The following is a 23,549-nucleotide window of genomic DNA, read 5'->3' as shown; positions in this document are numbered from 1 at the left end:
ATCAAAACAGGCAAGGTTAGGTATAGGTGAAAGTCAACTGACTTAGAACAAACTCTGGCTCCACCATAACAGTACAAGGCTTGAAAGAGAAAACTCATCATAGAAGTGGACAGTTCACACTATTATCTCTTATAGAGCACCTTGCGGCAATATTGAGAATGCAATGCCTACTTGCACTGTGCTATAAATTGTGGCCTTCACACGTTTTGGAATGTACCAGTGCAAAAAAAAAAGAACTTGCATCGTTAGAAGCATCTGCATTCATGTACTTGCATAAAGTGTGTTTCAGCTTTTAGGGACGACAAGGGTGCAGAGTGGGAGAGCTTTACAGGGTGTGGGGTGAAGAGTGAAGGCTGAGAGAAGGAAAGTGTGGAGTCAGAGGGAAGTGTAGGCTGTGAGCTGACAGGTGAAAGGGAAACATAGGAAATTGGGTGTAGGGTGGGAAGGAATGGTAGGGTGTATATTGAATGGTGAAATGATGGGGAATAATGGAAATGGGAAGGGTAGGGGTTTAGGGTGAAAGGTAATACGATGGGTGGGGTAGGGTATTTGGTAAAAGATAAAGGGGCAGGATAGGCTATAGGATGAAGGGTGGAAAAGTAGGTTATAGATAGGGTGTAGAGTGGGAGGAAAATTGGGTGTAAAGGAAGGAATAGGCAGGTAGGGTGTAGGGTGCATGCAGGAATTAGATTTGGGATAAGACAAGCTGGGATCAGTAGGATGCAGCAGGCGCTGACAGCTAATGTCAAGGATGGTTCTCCATGATAAGAGAGCACGATACCAAGAAACACTAAACTAATCCGGCCTCAGACTTATCACATTCATCTCCCACTCTCCCTCCTTCCATCTCTCTCAATTTCTCACTCTCTTTCTCCCCTCTTTCTGTCAATCTCTCTCTCTCTCGGCAGTCAGTATAATTGCACTGATTTGTCCGGTTGAGGAGAACAGGCAGATAATCAAACGGCCAAACTCAATCCCTGATCAGGAGATAGAGGGAGAGACAGAGAAACAGACGAAGAAGTATAAGTAAACCTGCTGACATTATCGCAGTAATCCACCAAATGAATGAAAGAAAAGTTACTTTTCCTTTCTCTTAAGAATTTGAGAATACAACAGTATAAAGAAAACCCTACACATTACCCGTCTGTCTCCCCCTCCCCGATTCTCATTTACAGAGCTGCTATCAGTTGGGCTGATGGCCGACTGAATTTCAGCCTGTTGGCAAGTGTTAACTATTGTCTCTAACTCTCCCCCTTACCCATCTACAGACTTTATCAGGTTAGTCCCCTTTATTGGCATGAGAGAGTGGGATAATCAAAGGTAAGCCGATTCTCAATTTACAATTAATCATATCTTTCTTTCTTTCGTTCAGTCTCTTTTTCCTGTTTGCTGAATACTAACAATATCAATGGTGACAAAGACCTTTGTCTGCAGTTGTGTTGTTTGGGTTTAAACAAAAATAAATGTGGTGAAACAAACAGAATACAAATGCCTAATTAGGACTCTTACACTTAAGCCCAACGTATACTTCGGTTGACACGAACACTTAGCATATGCGTACAGTTGAAAGCTCAGCCTTTCCAAGTATACTCCATTTGACTGGTAGTGCAAATACATGGTTAGCGCATGCACACCATGACAGCTATGACATACTGGACTACTTCTCTTCAGGAGTTTTTAGACCCATAAATATGTCTTTACAGGCCTTCGGATTGAAGTTATACAAATTCAGATATCTCCTGACCTCCTCACACACGTTCACTTCACATCCACTGTTGTTGTTGCCAACATTATCTCCTGTTGTTCACCAGCATTTACATTGTCTTCTTGCACTTCTTTGCGACAGCAAGGTCTCAAATGCGAGTGCTGCTATGTTGTGGACCTATTAATTCATGCAAATAATTCCAGGGGCAGGCTCCACACGTTCAGTGCTCAAGAACACTGTTGATGAAATTTAGATCATGTATCCTGTATGCAGACACCTAGCGTTCGCATCTAACCAAAGTATATTTTGGGCTTTTGACTACATTCGCACCACAGCTATATTATTATTTGAATGTTATACTACTGTTTCTATCCAATTTGACATTCAATTTATGCAAAAAATCTGAATATTGCAAAAACTATTTAGGAATAAAGCAGCATCTCCCTCCCATGTGTTTTGGAGGACAAAATTGTTACTTCTGGGGAAGTTGGCTTATGAAATGTAATAAATAAAATACATTTTAGAGCACGCAAAAAATACAACCCAGACAAATATCATGTTTGCTGCAGATCCCTTATATCTGGGAGCAAAAGCATGTCAGATTGTTCTGCAAGGTAATAGCCAATCATTTTGATGTCAGGCTTTGGCTCCGGCATTTCAGAATAACAAGAGCAACATTGAGGATTACATACTCAGTCACATGACTTTATATTCCTACATAAATTCTTAATAAAGGCTTTGTGATGGCCACTCCAATACCTTAACTTTGTTGTCCTTTGCCACAACTTTGGAGGTATGCTTGGGGTCATTGTCCATTTGGAAGACCTGAGCTTTAACGTCCTGGCTAATGCTTTGAGATGTTGCATCAATATATTCTCATAATTTTCCATCCTCATCATGCCATGTATTTTGTGAAGTGCACCAGTCCCTCCTAGAGCAAAGCACCCACAACATGATGCTGCCAACCCCCATGCTTCATGTTTCGGATGGAGATATTAGTTTCGCAAGCCTCATCCTTTTTCCTCCAATCATAATTATGGTCATTATGGCCAAACAGTTAAATTTTTCTTTCATCAGACAGGAGGACATTTCTCCAAAAAGTAAGATCTCTGTCCCTATGTGCACTTGGGGACAAAGAGTACTGGCTTTTTTTATGGTGGTTTTGGAGTAGTGGCTTCTTCCTTGCTGAGCAGCCTTACAGGTTATGTTGATATAGGACTCGCTTTACTGTGGATATAGATACTTCTCTACCTGTTTCCTCCAGCATCTTCACAAGGTACTTTGCCCTTGTTCTGGGATTGATTTTAACTTTTCGCACCAAACTATGTTAACCTCTAGGAAACAGAATGCGTCTCCATCCTGAGCGGTATGACGGCTGTGTGGTCCCATGGTGTATATACTTGTACACTATTGTTTGTAAAGATGAACATTTTAACTTCAGGCTTTCGGAAATTGCTCCCAAGGATGAACCAGACTTGTGAGGTCCACAATTTTGTGAGGTCTTGACTGATTTCTTTTGATTTTCACATGATGTCAAGCAGAGGTGCTGAGTTTAAAGGTAAGTCTTAAAATACATCCACAGGTACACAGCCAATTGCCTTGAGTTATCCAATTAGTCTATCAGAAGCTAATTGGCTAATTGCATAAAGGCTTGACATAATTTTCTGGAATTTTCCAAGCTGCTTAAAGGCACTGTTAACTTAGTGTATGTAAACATCTGACCCACTGGAATATAGTCAATAATCAAGTTGCGATTTAGTCAATTCAAAGTTAAGCAATCTGTCTGTAAACAATTGTTGGAAAAATAACTTGTGTCATGCAAAATGAAGATGTCCTTAATGACTTACCAAAACTATAGTTTGCTAATATGCAATCTTTGGAGTGGTTAAAAAATTAGTTTTAATTTTAATATACATGCGTACATACATACACATATATATATATATATATATATATATATATATCAGTGTTCAGTCAGTGTTTACATACAACAGTGCTCATGATCACTCTTATTACTACTATACTACTTAAGCTAGAAAATAGCTTTAAACTGCTTTGAATGAACAACTTCAGCATTAACGCTCATCACAGCTGAGAAACACAACAGGCTGATTATTTAAAGACTCTTGTGCACCAGCTACCGCGAAATAGGGAGAAATACCCCCACTTGAAGGGCTATTTTTCCACTGAGAAAGCTGATCTTCTGAAAGCTGACAGCATCTCTGCTTGGGTGTTGCAACAGGTGATCGCACACGCTCTGTCTCTCCATCTCTCTCTCTCTCTCTAGGTAAACGATGCACACACACTCGATCGTCCACATGATTTAAAAGAAAATGTGATTCACTGGACTAGGCCACCTTCTTCCATTTCTCCATGGTCCAGTTCTGATGTTCACGTGCCCATTGTAGGTGCTTTCAGCGGTGGACAGGGGTCAGCATGGCCACTCTGACAGGTCTGCGGCTATGCAGCCCCATACGCAGCAAGCTGCGACGAACTGTGTGTTCTGACACCTTTCTATCATGGCCAGCATTAAGGTTTTCAGCAATTTGTGCTACAGTAGCTCTTCTGTGGGTTCGAAACAGACGGGCTAGCTTTTGCTCCACACGTGCATCAATGAGCCTTAGCACCATGACCCTATCACTGGTTCACCGGTTGCCCTTCCTTGGGCCACTTTTGGTAGGTACCAAACACTGCATACCGGGAACACTCCACAAGACCTCCCATTTGAAGATGCTCTGACCCAGTCGTCTAGCCATCACAATTTGGCCCTTTTCAAAGTCACTAAGATCCTTACACTTGCCCATTTTTCCTGCTTCCAACCCATGAAATTCAAGAACTGACTGTTCACTTGCTGCCTAATATATCCCACCCCTTGACAGGTGCCATTGTAACGAGATAATAAATGTTATTCACTTCACCTGTCAGTGGTCTTAATGTTGTGAATGATCAGTGTATATATCATATTAAATAAATATTGAATATATAACGCATTGATTAAAAATAATTTAGAATTCATATACAAAACACATAATAAAAGGTCTTGTGATCAAGCTTAAAAAATTATATCTGATTACAAAAAATTCTGAATTGGGCATATTAGATTGGAGTGTGAATGTAGCCTTAACTGTAGAGTGTGTTTATGTTAAACACATTATGTTACTGATGTTAAAGGGAGAAAGAAGTACCTTAAAAAGAATTAAAAAACTAAATTCACAAACAACAGACAAGATAGTTAGTTGTCTTTCACACTCAATGTTTCAGTCTGCAAATCAACAAATCATTATCCATTAAAACATTCACTGTGTAAACAGCAAATGTGTTTGTGTGTAAGCACATCTAGATGGTTAAGCCCAAAAATATCCTTCAGATGAACTGCGTTAATTACACAAGCAATACAAATAAATAAATAAATTCAACAAACAACTATTTATTCAACTAACAAAAATTTGGTGCTTACTCTCTATTGGTGTCTACAGTAAATGAAGCAGTGCTAATAACCTGTGTGAACTGTGCAATTGTGTATTTAAGACTTTCTCTTGCAGCTCTGGTCTATTGGCCCCTCCCCCATGCTAAATGAATAATGAAAAGCATTTTGTTATGTGAATGACATTGCTGAATGATTGACGGGTATCCATCGCTGTCAGTCACACACACAGCCAGAGGGGCTTTTCCCTTGTCTGCACATTTATCGAGGAACACAGGAACACATACACACATGTGCACATACACACAAAGATCAGATATCATGGGAAATTACTGCAACTCTCGCTCTCAGCACACACATACATAGAAAATAATTCTTTTCAGTGCCTGTATGACCAAACCATCCTCTCCTCTACCATCTGCTATTGATTGCTCTTATCTGTCATATTTCAATGGAGACTATTGCAATCATGGCTGGGCCAGAGAGGGTTGAACTGATTCTATCACATGAAAATGAATGCTGTGAATGCTGTTTATATAAATGTGAGCATGTATGGGAGGGTATAGAGAGTGCTCTTAACCTCCTCAGCTTGGGATAGTCATTTAACATTGAGAGAGAGAATATGCAATCTTTGGTGTGTTGGAGAGAGAGAGAGAGAGAAAGAGGAAAACCATGCACATGATAGGGCGAAAAGGAGAGGGCAGGAAATGAGCTTGCAGGAAGTGACTGCAGGTATTGAGTGTAGAGATAAGGTGATAACAGATAAAAGGACTGGAGAGAGAGGAGAGAGAGCAGCACATAAAATAAACCTAATAAAATCAAAATGGAGTTATTCTGAGGGCTACAATAGGAGTTAATCTGCACAGCTCCAGAATACAGTGAGCGTTCAGTGGAGTAGAATTACAGTGGAATTAGCACATTAGCAAGTTTTATACATCCAAACATCCAAATAGATTGCAAGCAAATCGAGGACGCAACTCTTTAGCAAATATACACTTGTACGTATCCTGCGCTGCGTGTGTTTGAAAGACAGAGGAAAAGCGAGATTGCTTGGAGTAATCCTTGTTGGCACAGCCACCTGGCGGTTTATTTAAACAGGCATTTGAGAGATAATAATGGATGGATGGAACAAGATAGAGTGTAAAACAAGAGAGAGAAAGAGAGAAACAGGGTTCCCATCCTTTTTGACCAATACATTTTCTTGACTTCTCCAGGGGCTTTTGAAGACTGGATATATACAGGTGCTGGTCATATAATAAGAATATCATCAAAAAGTTGATTTATTTCAGTAATTCCATTAAAAAAGTGAAACTTTGATATATTTCAAATGTTTATTTCATTTAATTGTGATGATTAAAACTGACAACTAATGAAAATCCCAAAGTCAGTATCTCCGAAAATTAGAATATTACTTAAGACCAATACAAAAAAAGGATTTTTAGAAATGTTGGCCAACTGAAAAGTATGAACATGAAAAGTATGAGCATGTACAGCACTCGATACTTAGTTGGGGCTCCTTTTGCCTGAATTACTGCAGCAATGCGGTGTGGCATGGAGTCGATCAGTCTGTGGCACTGCTCGGGTGTTATGAGAGCCCAGGTTGCTCTGATAGTGGCCTTCAGCTCTTCTGCATTGTTGGGTCTGGCGTATCGCATCTTCCTCTTCACAATACCCCATAGATTTTCTATATGGTTAAGGTCAGGCGAGTTTGCTGGCCAATTAAGAACAGGGATACCATGGTCCTTAAACCAGGTACTGGTAGCTTTGGCACTGTGTGCAGGTGCCAAGTCCTGTTGGAAAATGAAATCTGCATCTCCATAAAGTTGGTCAGCAGCAGGAAGTGCTCTAAAACTTCCTAGTAGACGGCTGCATTGACCTTGGACCTCAGAAAACACAGTGGATCAACACCAGCAGATGACATATCACCCCAAACCATCACTGACTGTGGAAACTTTACACTGGACTTCAAGCAACGTGGATTCTGTGCCTCTCCTCTCTTCCTCCAGACTCTGGGACCTTGATTTCCAAAGGAAATGCAAAATTGACTTTCATCAGAGAACATAACTTTGGACCACTCCAGTCCTTTTTGTCTTTAGTCCAGGCGAGACGCTTCTGACGCTGTGTCTTGTTCAAGAGTGGCTTGACAGCTGAAACCCATGTCTTGCATACGTCTGTGCGTGGTGGTTCTTGAAGCACTGACTCCAGCTGCAGTCCACTCTTTGTGAATCTCCCCCACATTTTTGAATGGGTTTTGTTTCACAATCCTCTCCAGGGTGTGGTTATCCCTATTGCTTGTACATTTTTTTCTACCACATCTTTTCCTTCCCTTCGCCTCTCTATTAATGTGCTTGGACACAGAGCTCTGTGAACAGCCAGCCTCTTTAGCAATGACCTTTTGCGTCTTGCCCTCCTTGTGCAAGGTGTCAATGGGCGTCTTTTGGACAGCTGTCAAGTCAGCAGTCTTCCCCATGATTGTGTAGCCTACAGAACTAGACTGAGAGACCATTTAAAGGCCTTTGCAGGTGTTTTGAGTTAATTAGCTGATTAGAGTGTGGCACCCGGAGTCTTCAATATTGAACCTTTTCACAATATTCTAATTTTCTGAGATACTGATTTTGGGGGTTTTCATTAGTTGTCAGTTATAATCATCAATTAAAAGGAATGAACACTTGAAATATATTAGTCTGTGTTGAATGAATGTATACATTATCCAAGTTTCACTTTTTGAATGGAATTACTGAAATAAATCAACTTTTTTGATGATATTCTAATTATATGACCAGCACCTGTATACTGGATATCAAAATTATTCATATATCATTTTGATTCAGACTGATCTGTAAATTAATAATTTTTTAATGATTTGTGAACCGTTTTGACTATTTAATAAAACATTCACTGTCGAAAAGGACATCAAAATGGCTTGCGAACAAGTTTTACAATATCTAGCTCATAAAATATTTTAGAGCAGAAAAAAAATGTAAAATACATATTCACAATAGCAATTTCCATGATTCTCAATGAAATCAAATCAAATCACTTTGTCAGACGACCATATACACAAGTGCAAAAGCAGGTGAAAGTCTTAACTTTTCCGTTACATTTGAGATTTTATTAATCTCCATGACATTTCCAGGCCTGGAAAACATTTTAATGTTCCCTGATAATTCCAGGTTTTTCTATGACAAAGTGACTAGGAGAAAGGAGGAGGACAATAAAAAGAGAAAGAGAGAGACTGAGAAAAAGTGAAATATAAAGAAATATAAAATAACTGATTATCTCTTTTTCATCCAAATTAGATGTCCCATTAAACTCATAAAGATCTACCCTTCTGTATGAAAGCTATAGGGGCAGACACACTACATTTCATCCCATTCAAATGCATCTAAACGCGGGAGACTGGAAAAGCAAACTCATGTGGAAAATTTCGCACAACGCTACGTACCAAAGTTCAAGCTTGGTGAACTCTGAGCTGTGAATCTGGATGACGAGAGGACGCATGACCAATAGAAGATTGATATGTCACACACTGACCCACTGGCTCAATTCAAAGGATACATATTTCAAACGCTGTGTTTTATTGCTGCTGGAAAGTCAGTTGACGGTATATTTGAAAAAAAAAATGTAATCCGATATTTTGTTATTTGTGAAGTGTTATTTACTAAAACAAGAAGCCCTCTTGCAAGACATCATATGCTGGTCCGCTGTGTTGTTAAAAAATTATTTGCATGCTCAAAGCCTTGTGTGACAGCCAGGCCCACCCAAACTGGGCCCTTGAAAAATTCTATGTAATTCTATGTCAATCACAGACCAGGTAGTGGCCAATTTATCTACTGAATGTCCACCCTGTTATTGTCAACCCTAACGTTACCCATTTAACTGGATGTACACCTGATTTTTTGTCATTTAGCTTGATGAGTATGACTAATTTTTGGAGCTTCAAAATGTTGGCATCCATTCACTTGCATTTTATGGGCCAAAAGAGCAGAGGCATTCTTCTAAAAATCTTAATTTGAGTTAAGAAAGTCACACACATCTGGGATGGCATAAGGGCGAGTACATTTTCATTTTTGGGTGAACTATTCATTTAATGCACTATGAACTAACATGAACTAACAATGGACAATTGGATTTTTATTAACTAATATTAAAAAATAGCAAAAACAAACATTAAACAATAGCAAAAATATATTGTTAATTGTTTGTTCATGATACCTAATGCATTAACTAATGTTAACACATGGAACCTTATTGTGAAGTGTTTCCATTATCGTATTTCATGGATCATCGTCATTGTTAACGCCTCTGTAGTAATTTAAGAGCACCAGAAGTTAATGGGAGGTCCTTCCAACTATGTACACATGTTTGGGTGTACTGTATGTGTGTTTGTTTGACTCTTTGGTCTCCTTTAAGTGTGTGATTAACATTCCTTTATTTATTTTTTCTTCCAACCTCCCTCTCTTTCTTTCTCTCTCTGTGGAGAAGCCTGTATTAAAGTTTATTTATAGCTTGTTTATGAATTATGATGCTATCTTTCTACTCCCAGGTGACAACATCCACACAGGCATGTGAACACACAAACGCAGGCAAACACACACACACAGACACACACACACACACAGGCACGCACGCACGCACACGCACACGCACACCACTCTTTCCAGCTGTCGGCAGGGGAGCCGCATTCTGAAAGTGGCAATTAGAGAACGCTGGGTGGGATAGAATCAGAGTTATAACAAAATAAATCACCTATGAGGAGGATTAGTGATGCACAAACAAATGGAGTGTTTGTGTCTGTGTGTAGCATTTACCTTTTTGTTGTTTTCTTTAATATCTTGAGGATTGAGAGCCTTGTAGTCACTAGGAGGGAGGCAAGAGCAGCAGGACAGCGAGAGAGAGAGAGAGAGAGAGAGAGAGAGCGAGAGAGAGAGAGAGATACCTTTAAAAATGCATCTCACACGTAATGGCTGTAGAACTGTAACATGCAATTTCACAGCTCTGCAATCAACATGACTGAAAAAGAGTGTGAGAGTATGTGTGTATGCATACAAAATAAGACACGTTTTTAACAAACCACTCATCACACTAAACATTTCATCTCCCCCTCCCCCTTCCCCTAAAAGTGTGTGCCTTGGGTCTTTTCTCTTCAACAAGAGTAGTAACATTAGTGGGCATATTCTGCTCTAGAAATGACAAAATACTTTATTTTGCATACAAAATATGCTCTAGCACTCGTTACATGTTATTTTAACTCTGATATGGCTTGGGTTCTGTCCCTTAGGCCTTAATGCTTACTTAAAAAGCTTTCTAAAGACCTTCTTCTCTGCTATTTGTATAACATCTTACAGCCAGTATGAAGTGTACTGGTACTTCCATCTATTTATTTTTAAACAATTCTTTTTTTTTTGTTGATTTATTTGTTCATCTCACATGAGGATGAGTTTTAGGTAAACCAGACATGTAACCTTGTTTTCCAGTACCAGGATTGCAGTACCTGTTATTATTATGGCATACACTCACAAACACATGTAAAGAAACAGCATTATTTGTCTCCTGTCCTCTTCTTTTGTCAGAAAGACACTACAGTCTCTTATTTATATACAGTACATGCATCTTTTGTAAATGTAAAACACAAACTATGAAAGAAAATGGAGCCAATTTGGATTTCATGTTAACTTAAAAAAAGTTAAGCAAAGTGTTGTGTCAGTGTTAATATTTGAGTTAATGAGATACTGGAGACTATGAACCTCCCACACTTTAAAAAAAGAAAGAAAAAAAGTTTAAAAACATCAAGTCAAGTCAAGTGGCGAAACATGGCGAATCTTTACTATAAAGAGATGGTGGCCTGGTTCCTGGTACTTCAGCATATGCTAATCTCAGAGGGTGGTTGGCCATGGCACTGTCAGCACTGTGATTTGTGCATTAAGTGTAGTAATTAAGGAGGATTTGAGTCATCCTGATGAGACCAGACACAGAAATGTGCAGAAATAAGACAGAGGGATTAAAAACTCTCCATCATAAACCATATTAGACCCCCCACATACTGTGAGGTTCTCACAGGGAGAGAGAAAGAAAGGCAGGGGTGTGTGTGTGTGTGTGTGTGTGTGTGTGTGTGTGTGTTTCATTTATTTAGACAATTTATAAATTCCAACAAAAAAGGAATTAGATGAACAATAGCAAACCATGCAGAGCAATGTAAGGAATGTCCATAACATCATTATACCAATTCATTGTAAAGTAACTGTAATTGAGATTTCTTATTAATAGTGAATATATATAATCAAGATTAAATCACAGAATTGTGACAACCCTCACTTAACGGTTTCAAGAGTACTGAGCTACTGTAATGAAGTGTATTAATGACACCTGCATGCACTCAACATAGGTACTGCTGACTGAACAGGCTTAGAAAACACTTAATGTGTGTGCTGAGGCTTGTTTAAGACTGTTTACATGTTGTCAATGTATGTGCATAGCTCACATGAGGTTAGGTCTGAAGTTGTGTAACAGGGCGCAGAATGCCAGTCCGTTCCTCCAGGAAGTGGTGAAGTTGGTGATTTTGACTCCTCTGTAGTTTTTTGTGACCTCACGGCACCAGGCCAACAGGGACTGACTCGCATTCTGCCTCCCCCCAAGGATAGGACTAGGAAATGGACTGGGCTAGAAAGAGAGAGAGAGATGGAGAGAATGTGAGAGGGAAATCAAAAGAAAAAGGTCTTTCTCTCTTGATGCTCAACATTTTGGTTCATTTAATCACTTTTTGCCATTAACAATTTTACAACAGGCATGTATGTAAAACAAGTATCTCCAATTGCTGAGCAGGAGTTTTCATTTGTTCAAATGAACTGATGTGCAGATGCAGGGTTGGTGTTGCCAAGGACCAGCATTGCCTTGGGGGGGCTGTGTGTAACAAGTGAAATGTGTGTGTGATGAGTTTTGATTCTAGTACTTGGAAAATAAACACACAATGACCATTATCAGCATTGGAACAAATAACATGTAAAATTATTCTGATGTCTACTTTGCTATTGTGAAATCTAGGGTGCTCAATCTTCAGCGCATGATCATGGATGTGTTTTCAGGGTCAAAGTACTGTAATATTCCCTCTACGCAAGAGCCACAAAACAACAAATTTTGTATGCAATGCTTACGAAAAAACAAGAGAAGCAGAAACTGAGAGGCGATTTTCTGTTTGCCCGCAATTCTGTGAGTATCTAGATGCCTGAATTAAGGATGTTGACCTTTTGCTTCAGAAATACTGAATGGAGCATGTTACTTCGAGAAACACCATGCGATGAATTCCTCAAACAGGCTATACAGATGTGGACAGAAAAGGGCTTTTCAGTGGTCTATTCTGAAACCAGTACAATGAACGATAATAAAAACATGAATTAAAGCGTATTAAATTTATAACATTAGTGTTTATTAACAAGCATTAAATAAGACAATGCATTTTCTTTGGCGTTTTGGAGTTTTAGAAATGGCTATAATTAATCGTAACATCAATATTACTGTAATAGTAACAAAAGTATGTTTTGATATCAAAATGTGTAACGAAAGGGACAGATTATTTTGCACTCCCTTATGTTTTAGTTGCTTTGAAAATACATGAAATACAGACCATTCACAGCAAGCATATTTACATTTTACATTTATATTTATTCATTTGGCTGATGCTTTTATCTAAAACGCATATTGCATCAAAATGGCAAGAACATGAAGAAAATCCATTCTGATTGGCTTGCTACAATGCAACTCTTGTGAGACAGGGGTGCACAGATTTGTATCATCTTATCAGGTAACAAAGTTTTGTTTAGAAGTTACCAGGGCTGCTACAATGATCACCTTTGAGGAAGAACATGTCGAAAACTTTTAAATTTTTTATTAGATTTGCCAAAGCTTGCTAAATTGATGGCACTGAATCTTTGAAAGAAATTATACTGTTTGAAGCAGATTACATGATTAGGTAAATATTTTAATGAGCTACTACTTTCTTGCATGCCCCAGTAATTAATACAAAATAATAATAATAAAAACAAATGTATAACCAATATGCATTACTTAAAAGGCACGATCAGTCTGCGTAGGCCTGCATAAAGTCGAACACACCTATGACAAACATTAATTAACTGTCTAAACTTCTCCAAAGTAAAGCTGATGTTTGCTCTAACAAAATCAATTATTTTAGTTTCCAAATCAGAAATATGTTTTGTGAGGGGAAGAAGGCCTCCAACACAAATTTTGCCTTGGGCATATAAATGTCTAGAACCCTGTACAGATGCAATTTTGTTTTATCAAAACAAACATGTTTTTGAACCTGCATATTGCAGCACTTCACATATTGTTACCTCTTTAGGATTATTCGCTTTTATGCACTTTGGATAAAATAGATATTATAGTAATATGAGTAATATAAAATTGTATTCAAAGGGAAAAGGTTACCACTAGACAAACAGGACAATGTGCTATTGAAATGGTTGTATAACATAGTACATTTTAGTTGTACTGTTATTATAAATTATATACATGACAGTTACTTTGAAATGAACAAATGCTAAACAATAGATATCCAGATCGATACATGGTACATGCTATTTGTTTATCAAAACAACACAATTATATATTATTTCTACAAAATGACTCCATGCCTTAATGGGTCAAAAATAGTCTTTGTTGGCCTGAAGGGTTAAAAGTGTGTTACTAACTAATGATAGTTACTAATACAGAACTAGTGGGTGAATGTGCCCTCATTCACCCACTCAACTTCCACTGTGCTATTTTCATTATCATTCTAAAGAGGGGGAAACTAATTTTACTGAAACATGAACTGTAAATATATAGAAACACAAATAGAGTCAAACCAAACTCATTTAAATACACTAAATATTCTCTCTTAAACACAAAAACAAATCTCTCATTGCCCAACTTTTCTTCAAAAGTTCTTAAATTCCAAACAAGAGCATTGGATTCACCCCATCTAACTCCAATTAGCTTTGTAAGCTCAGCTTTGTTAAAAGTCGCCTCTGCTGAAACCCTCTTGTCTAATTTGAACAAACACACTCAAAAACATGCACACAAAAGACTTACATGCTCATTCTAATGAGCGCTTTGGTCTGTAAGTAGTGTATGACCATGGATAATGTAAACATATGATTAATAAAAACTAGCCTTTGAAGCTGTATCAGTCTGAATTAAGAGTCCAACTAAATGAAGCAACAAGAATTGTAATCCCGCAAATCCAGAAACACAAAGCGGCAGAACCCCTTCGCACCAGGAGTCTGGCCACTTTCGGACATAATCCCGTTAAAAATGGAGACGCTGCGTTATGGATTCGTATCGCTTGGAATTCATATTATACAGCGCGCGCACACACACACAGGCATGCACACATACACACATTTTTTGCTCACAATAACTTTTTAATAAAATAATCAAATAACCTGAGACAAACCTTGCAGCTACAGTATCTGATACAAAGCAGCCTGATAGATTCCACATCTAAATATAAATCTAACATGCTATAAAAGAGTGCTCATCCTGCAGAAATACATTATCATAGGACAGGTATCTGTGTGGATCTGCATGGCAGTGTGTGCAAAGGGAGAGAGATGCTGCCAGCCCCCTGATAAGAGTGCTAAATATCAGCTGGTGAAAGTTCCATGTATGTTTGGCAGCTTAACAACGCCCCCTTTTGGACACAAGTTTCAACTGCAGGGAGAGGAAAGTGCACAGCTTAAAAAATATTCTTGAGAGGGGCCCAGAGAGGGCTCATTTAAACCAGAGACCAAAGCTCAAATATATATCACATCCCTGCTATGACTTAATTTTGAAAAAGTATATGACGCTTTAAAAGGACAATGATATTACAAAGGCAACAGTGATTTCACTAAAGGAATAGTGATGTCATATAGGTGCATGACTGGATTGAATGCCTTCCTCTTAGATTATTATATTTGTGTGTTTATATGTCTGTCTGCACAATTTGAAAGGTTAAGGTTGTCTTGAAAGAGCGGGAGGGAAAAGTCAAGTGAGGGGCCCTCAGGGCTCAGAGAGCTTTCTCAGTCTGAAGAGGGACACACACACACCCACACTAATAACAATGCTCAGGATGCTGCCACAACTGCAGATACAAATGAACTCAAATAAAAACAACAAAACACATGTAAAAATGACAAAAATATATTTTCAACATTTTGTTTATTAAATTGTTTAAAATATAATGATTGCACACTGTCATGGCTTGATCTGGATCTCACCCTTGTGTGTAATTTCTACAAATGGAATTGCAAAAATAATGAATGTTTTTAAACAGATGTTACAAACACTCTGTTTATCTGCCATTGGTCAGATAAACAGATAGGCCTGCACCAAAACCACGTCACTGGTTGAGCACATGTTGCTGTGTCGGGCTACTCGAAAAAACAGAGCAATGTTTGATTAGTGCTACAAACCCAATGTTTACACTGTTCAGGGGATTCAACCTACAAATGGCTTATTAAAGTTGTCTTTGCACATTAAACTGTGACAGAAGAACATATTTTAACATCCAGAAATGGCATACTATACCATTAAATGTGAACAGAGGGGATGAGCAAAGCTTTTTGTTTTTGTTATCCTTTTGAACATTTCGCTGTTGTATTTTATTTTTTGTGAAGGGCACGATCTGTGAGATGAACATTTCAGGTTTTGAGGGTCTTGATTTAACCATTTAATTATGAGAAGCTTATTTCTGCTATTAAAGGGTTTTATATTCAATCAGAGATCTAGAGCAGTTAATTTACCAAGACCACAGAATGAGCATGATAAAATGTGAGGACCAAAGTGTTCTGTGAATACACACATGCTATAAAGGGGCGGAGGAGAACACGTTAAGCTTCACATGAATGCAAAACCGCAACCACTTTTCCATGTCACCTTTCCGGCATGTACGATAAGAGAGCTGTGAGTTCCTGAGGCAGTCTTTGCTTCTTTTAAGAGATATTTGAAGTAGCTGTCTAATTTCAGCTCAATAATTACCTGGGATTACTGGCCAGGTGCTATTAAAGCAATTAGAAGACAACAGCCCTTTCGGAGCACTCAGCACTTTAGGCTAACAGTACCCTGTGGCACCTTTACAACGGTAGAAAAACAGTAACGCTGGCACATCAAGAGACATTTAAATGCTTAGAGCCATGGCTGTAACTGCCATCTCTATTATATGTGTTCATTCTAATGTGTCTTACTGTTTGTGTCAATGACTGAAGTGTTCCATTATAAAAAAAATAAAACAAACATCGTATTATTTCATTGTTTCATCTGCTGTAAACTGCTGAACTGCTCTATTGTAAACCGCAGATCTATTAACCTGAAACTAATGAACTGTTTCACTGTAAACTGTGTGAAATGTTTTAATACAAACATCTAAATCCAGAACAAACTACTGAACTTGTCTAAATACTGTACTGTAAACTACTTAACTCTGCTGAATTCCCACACTGCTCAATTATTCCACTGTAAACTACTGAACTGTTCTTAATTGCCACACTACTAAATTGTTCCAATGTAAACTACTGAACTGTTCTTAATTGCCACACTACTAAATTGTTCCAATGTAAACTACTGAACTGTTCTTAATTGCCACACTACTCAATTGTTCCAATGTAAACTACTGAACTGTTCTTAATTGCCACACTACAAAATTGTTCCAATGTAAAACTACTGAATTGTTCTTAATTGCCACACTACTAAATTGTTCCAATGTAAACTACTAAAATGTTCCATTGTAAACCACTAAATTATTCCACTGTAAACTACTGAACTGTTACTCTGTAAACTGTTTCACTGAAAGTAAGTCAAGTTTACTGTCATTTTCAATCACTTCAATGCAATATAGGAAAACAAAATGTTGTTCCTCAAGAGAAGTAGTGTAAACTACGATGCAAAATGCTTAACTGTTTATCTGAAACTTTAAATGTCCCACTCTAAACTACAGAACTGTTTCAAAGTAAACTACAAAAACAAGCTACTGAACTGTGCAGAACTGCCACACTGCTAAATTGTTCTGATGTAAGCTACTGAACTACTCCCCTGTATAGGCTACTACTGAACTGCTCGAAACTAAACTACTGAATTTTTTTATTGTAATCCACTAAATTGTCCATTGTAAACTGCTAAACTGTTCCAATGTAAACTACTGAACTGGTCCATTATCCTGTAAACAGCTGAACTGTTCACCTAAATCCGCTAAAGTGAAATGTTCCAAAACATAAACTTCTGAAGTGGTATACCATAACAGGGCTCCAGACTAAAAAAATTACAAATACTTTGGATCCATTGGCTCCTGAACTGAAACATTTAGGATCCAAATGGTGGCTTTAAGTTGTCAAATAACTCAATTTAGATAGTTTTTCAGAAATGAGATAGAAAGCTGAAGACGTGGAGGCCAGTTGATAACCCATTCATTGGAGGTTTCATATATTTATAGTTGAGTACATAAGTTTGCATCCCCTTTTTGTCTCATAGGTTTCCACACCCATTTCAGAATTTAAACAAATATAAGAGATAAGAGTTATTTTCATTCAGTACTGTCCCAATGAATCTACATAACAGATATTTACATATACAGTGAGGGAAAAAGTATTTGATCCCCTGCTGATTTTGTACGTTTGCCCACTGACAAAGAAATGATCAGTCTATAATTTTAATTGTAGGTTAATTTGAGGTGAAGTTTTGCAGAGGGGTCGAATACTAATTTCCCTTATTAAAATGCAATTCAATTTATGAAATTTTCGACATGCGTTTTTCTGGATTTTTTTGTTGTTATTCTGTCTCTCACTGTTCAAATTAACCTATTTGAAAATTCCAGGAGATCAGCAGTTACAGAAATACTCAAACCAGCCCATCTGGCACCAACAATCATCCATGCGATTATCTAATCAGCCAATCGTTTGGCATCAAGTGCAAACTGCAGAGATGTGTCAGGAGCTAAAGTTCACATCAACCATTAGAATGGGGCAAAAAATATTTGATCTCAGTGATTTGGACCGTGGCATGATTGTTGGTGCCAGACGGCTGGTTTGAGAATTTCTGTTACAGCTGATCTCCTGGCATTTTGACACACAACAGTCTCTAGAATTTACTCAGAATGGTGGCAAAAGCAAAAAAAAACATCTAGTAGCGGCAGTTCTGTGGATGGAAATGCCTTGATGACAGAGGTCAACGAAGAATGGCCAGATTGGTTTGAACTGACAAAGTCTACTGTAACTCAGATAACCACTCTGTACAATTGTGGTGAGCAGTATAGCATCTCAGAATGCTACTCATTGATTTGGTGGCACAAAAATCTAAAATGGAAATGTTTAAAAAAAAAAAAAAAGTATTTTTTTTACTGTGACTGGATGGATCCCAGATACAAATCTGGTAAATAATGTGGGACTTTTAATTATTAAGAAGCCTGAAATACACCTTGGACTCTTATTTTGAAATGTATGTGCTCCAAGTTGTGAACTCACTGACGGCTGATTCGCTGAGAAAATGAATCGGATTCAAACTTCTAACCTGAGCTCCTGAGTTCTTTTCAGGTGATTCATTAAAAAGACCCAGATTAAAAGAGTTATTTGTTCACAAATCGGACCTCATGTGTCGCACTGTATGTTGTTGCTTGCAGTAAGCTCCAGAGATCATCTATACCGAGATAATAACCACTGCATTTTTTACTATAGAAAAGAGTGTAAATAGGTGGTCACACTAGGATTTGAGTATGAAACTTTGTTTCGGACAATACAACGCACCAGGATATGATGTCACACTGGAGAGTGACATTGTACGTTACTTATCTTATAAAACAGCAATTTTATAGTAGTAAACTCAACATATAATATTGTAAACTACTGAACTGTTCCCCTGTCTACTGCTGAACTGTTCCTCTGTAAACTACTAAACTGTGCTAAACTGAGAATGACATGCTTAATTTTGGGTGCATTAAAACATTAATGACCAATGTCATTATAAAAATACTAAAAGTACAAACACATTTTTATGTATTTTATGTAAATGCATTTGCTCAAATAACAGTGATTTCAACAGTGATTTCTCGAAGCTTAAATTGGAGAAAATATCGGTTTGCACTGCAGAAATGGTGTAAAAGTTCTGTCCCCCCTCACAAGCTCACAACAATGAGCGTATGTTCTTACTAAACTATGTATATACTAAAACAACACTGACTGGGATTTCTGGTGTCACAAAGAGCGCGTGTACTTATCAAACGCTGTGCTGTCTTGCCCTGAGCAGCGGTAGGGGGGAGGGGGTTGGGACAGGAGGAGAAAAATAAACGATTGGCAGCAGCGTGTTTCTGTGCTGGAGGACAGGATTACAGCACCGTTTCTTCCCACAAACAGACCATATTAAAATGAAGCTGTATTCATCACTATCCAACACACACACACACACACACACACACACACACACACACACACACACAAATGGGGGAGGGGATGCCAAAGATGTTGAAATATTTCAACATCTGCCAAAAATAAGATACAGAGAAGAGACCGAAAAAAGATAAGAGAGAAAAGATAGTGAGAGAGAGAGAGAGAGAGAGAGAGAGAGATGTTTGGCAGAGGAACTAGGGTAGGTCATGTGAACAGAATGACAGTTTTATGCTCTGGTGATCTGAGAGCATGATCCAACTCAAAAAATATTAATTGCTTAATTTTGCATTCCATTGATATGCACTTAAAATTACATTTCCGTCTTTTCATCCTAAACATTTTTGTTTAACCCAAAGACCTCTTGGGCACAAAATAATTCTGTGAAATGCAACAAACATAGGAGGAAAAAGAGACCTCAACAAACAGATGCAATCACACACAGACCCTAAAAATGCATCAAAAAGCTCAACAGCGGAAACTTGGATCATACATTTAGACTTTAAAAGTTGTAATCCACTTAAGATGCCAGTGGCAACATCTACTGTATTTAAGGTGTGTGCACACATTCACAAGGTCAGCACTCTTATACACTCATAACACGCAAACACAGAGCAGAGTTTTATGATCTCAGACAGCTCTCTCTCTCTCTGCATCAGATCAGAGTTTACAGTGCTGCTTTACATCCATTTCTGACAAAAAATTCAAATTAAACCCAAACTAATCACTTAATTATCCAACTGATTAAACTGTGCCCACTAAATGTATGTCATTGGTGCCATATTCCCTTACCCAAAGGATACTCAATTAAAACAATCATTGTTCAATTGTTTTTTTATTCATCTACAATTGTTTTGTTCTCATCTGTCTTGTACTAATGTTTGCTTCTTGTAATTTCTGTTACTATGAACATGAGAAAAGAATAGATACAAAAATAATATCACTACTGTAATTATATAGCTTTTATTCAAAACTGCTAAAGCCGAAACCCGCATTGCAACAACAACAGACTCTCTAAAATGTAATGTTTTGAAGTGGCAGAGCTAAACTTAAAGAGATTTTCACGTTTGACAAATATCAATAAAAGAAAGGGGATTCTTAGAAATGTGCAAATTTACGCAAAGTAGACCCCAACTTTAAACGTATTAATATTTTCTACTTCTTTCTTCTTTAGATTTTAAGTGGCCAAGAAAGAAGCTACTACCAACATCCAAACAAAAACACTTTCATATTAATTTTATAAAGTTTTCTTGCAGAACTAAGTTAAATTAATTTGCCTAAGCATGAGGCCGAGGGTTTTTTGGGCCTCATACAGAAAAGATATGCAAGCATGACTAAATCACATTTCCAGGGCTTGTTTCCAAAGCTAAGATACACAGCTTTAAAATATAACAACAGTTCTCACTAAAACATATGAAAATTTGGGAAGATACTGAATGAGTGAGAGCAAATCTCCAGCACACGCCTGAGTGCTATACATGTGTTATACGGTGTAATCCAACGTTAGAGGCGGTGAAAACATTGATAAAGAGGCATAGCCCAAAACTCCAAACTGTGTAAATGAGCTTTATCTAGTGAAACCTGCACACACACACACACACACACACACACACACACACACAAAACAGTGCTGAAAAGCCAAAAAAAGGCGACTGGCACCCGGTTAACTCTCTTGGCGTACACGAACATACAGAACAACTTAAATCACTGTAACGCTAAACATCATCATCATCATACGAACATTTCTAGGAAAGCATACAAGACCGTTAGACAACAGCCTTCAAATTACAACCACGCAAAACAAACCCTATAAAAAAAGCATCTGATTAAGTGAGGCAAATCTAGACATTAAAGAAAAAAGCAAAAAAACACAGGATAAAATATTTTTGAGTGTCGAAATGCTAGCTTTGTTAGTCAAAGCAGGGATGAGAGGGTGTGGAGAGCAGAAAAAACTAAATCTATACAGCTCTAATCTGCTTTAGACAACACTCCTCAACAAACAAATTAAAGGAGCCGAAGTTCAGTGACCTGCTCAGATAAAGCCGTCATTTATCAATGAATCTGCAATGCACACGGAAACTCATTAAGAGCAGAGCAGCAATAATACTGCAAGAAAAAGAAAGGAAGGGGAGAGAGAGAGAGAAAGGGATCAGTTAGGAAGAGAGAAACATCAGGTGTGCGTCGCAGTCAGATTGGTGTCCACGGCGGTGTGGTCTCGTAGGCAGATGAGAGCCTTGATAAGCGAAAGCAATTAAAAAGAATATAATTACAAAGTCACCCCTATCTGAACGAGGCCTTGATCAAAACACGCCCACGTCAATATGTCGGCCGGAGCACGAAGCGGGATCGATGGAGTCACGAAGGCAGGCTTTTACTGTGGCCTGTTTCACACCATCAAACAGCATCACGCATGAGAGAGATGAGAGGAGCAACACACTTAAGCTAATGAAAGGGAGGCAGATATGCAAGAACACAACCGAGACTAACAACAACAGAGAGAGAAATTCAGAGAAAAATGTCAAGTGTCAAAAACATTTTTGGCCTTAATAAGTAACACATTCCCAGAAGAGGAATGGATGCATAAGAGGGGAAAAAAAACCAATATTGGTGCTAAAGATTACTGAAAGCTATGGGCTGAAGATATGGACACATGGAAAGAAATGGACTGTCATGTCAATATGGTAACCCTAATTCACACTTGGAAGCAGCAAATGAGTTTCCATAATACCATTAAGTAATTTTGAAATTGGCACGCACAATGGGGTTTATAGGTACAAACATAACTTTGTGGAAATCATATGGTCTTGGTGTATTTTATTTTAAATGTAATATTTTTTTTCAATAAAATTTATAATTATGATTTAACTTTCAAATACATTTTTATTTTAAATTGAATTATTTTATTTATTGTAAATGGTCTTTGCACTGATATAGCGCCTTTTTTACCTTAGATGTTACCAAAGCGCTTTACAATGTGTCCCATTCACACTCACATTCACACACCAATCACATTAATGAGGAAAAACCTGAATTACAGAAGTGACAGTTAAAAAGATGCACTTACCTATTCATGATGAGGGAAACCATCCAAAATGCTTTGACTCACTTTAACTTCTGAAGCATTGGTATGGTATTCCATTAAGGCTGCACCATTGATTAAGATTAAAATTGCAATATGGTCTTGCACGATTATTAAACCTTAAAAGGCTGCAATTTAAAATATGGTATGCATTTCAGTGCTTCAGTCAGTGCTGTGAGCAAATGGCACCCTCTACCGTTCTGGATGGCAATACCCATTACCCATTACACCACAATAGAATTTAAAAGGGCTTTTTGCTCCTTAGGTTAAAGCATTTTATTTTTCTATGATGTTGTCTGACATTTCTGAGGAATTGCCCAACATTTACAGTGGCGGCCAACAGATTGAAATAATGTACAGATTTTGCTCTTATGGAAATAAATTGGTACTTTTATTCACCAAAGTAACATTTAACTGATCAAAATGTATGTTCAGGACAATAATAATGTGAAAAATTACTATTACATGTGTTTCCTTCGAAACAGCAAAATCTGTACATTTTTCCAAACCCTTGGCCGCCAGTGTACAATGCCCTAGTCTATCACATACAGTACATACATGTAAAATGTTAGAGTTCTGCTGTTTTGAACAGCAAAAACAAAAGTGCTTTAGTGTTTCAGGCGTACAAAATAACTATGTGGAACTATGTAAAAATGCAGAGGCTACCCAATCATTACATATGGAAGTCTTATATGTACAGTAGTGTTTACATAGAAAAACAATGACAAATCAGAGAAGACAGACACAAACGTATACAGTGTGAATGACCCCTAAAACTTAAAACTGTTTGCTCAAGAACGCTTCCACAATAATCCTTTTAAAGTAGAAATCTTTTGAAACACTCCATTTCCAAAGGAGGTAAATGCCATTCTAGTGTGGATGAGAGCCGTAAACATAGCTAAATTAATGTGTTTCCAATTGAAGACTTATTAGTGT

The 23,549-nt window shown here is 37.8% G+C and overlaps 1 protein-coding gene across 3 annotated transcripts in view; it reads right to left on the bottom strand.

The window, feature by feature from the left end:
• ehbp1 (EH domain binding protein 1) overlaps positions 1-23,549 on the bottom strand; it is a 190,321-nt gene that overhangs the window by 84,997 nt on the left and 81,775 nt on the right. For all 3 annotated transcript variants that reach the window (XM_052153523.1, XM_052153524.1, XM_052153525.1), the window contains 2 exons: positions 11,611-11,789; positions 9,941-9,989 (listed from right to left, as the gene is read on the bottom strand). In XM_052153523.1, coding sequence (XP_052009483.1) covers positions 9,941-9,989; positions 11,611-11,789 — 228 coding nt within the window. The remainder of the gene's footprint in view (positions 1-9,940; positions 9,990-11,610; positions 11,790-23,549) is intronic.

Source organism: Xyrauchen texanus, chromosome 22, assembly GCF_025860055.1.
Source record: "Xyrauchen texanus isolate HMW12.3.18 chromosome 22, RBS_HiC_50CHRs, whole genome shotgun sequence".
Lineage (NCBI taxonomy): Eukaryota > Metazoa > Chordata > Actinopteri > Cypriniformes > Catostomidae > Xyrauchen > Xyrauchen texanus.
The sequence above is the reverse complement of the archived record's forward strand: the minus strand, read 5'-3'. Positions and strand labels throughout refer to the sequence as shown.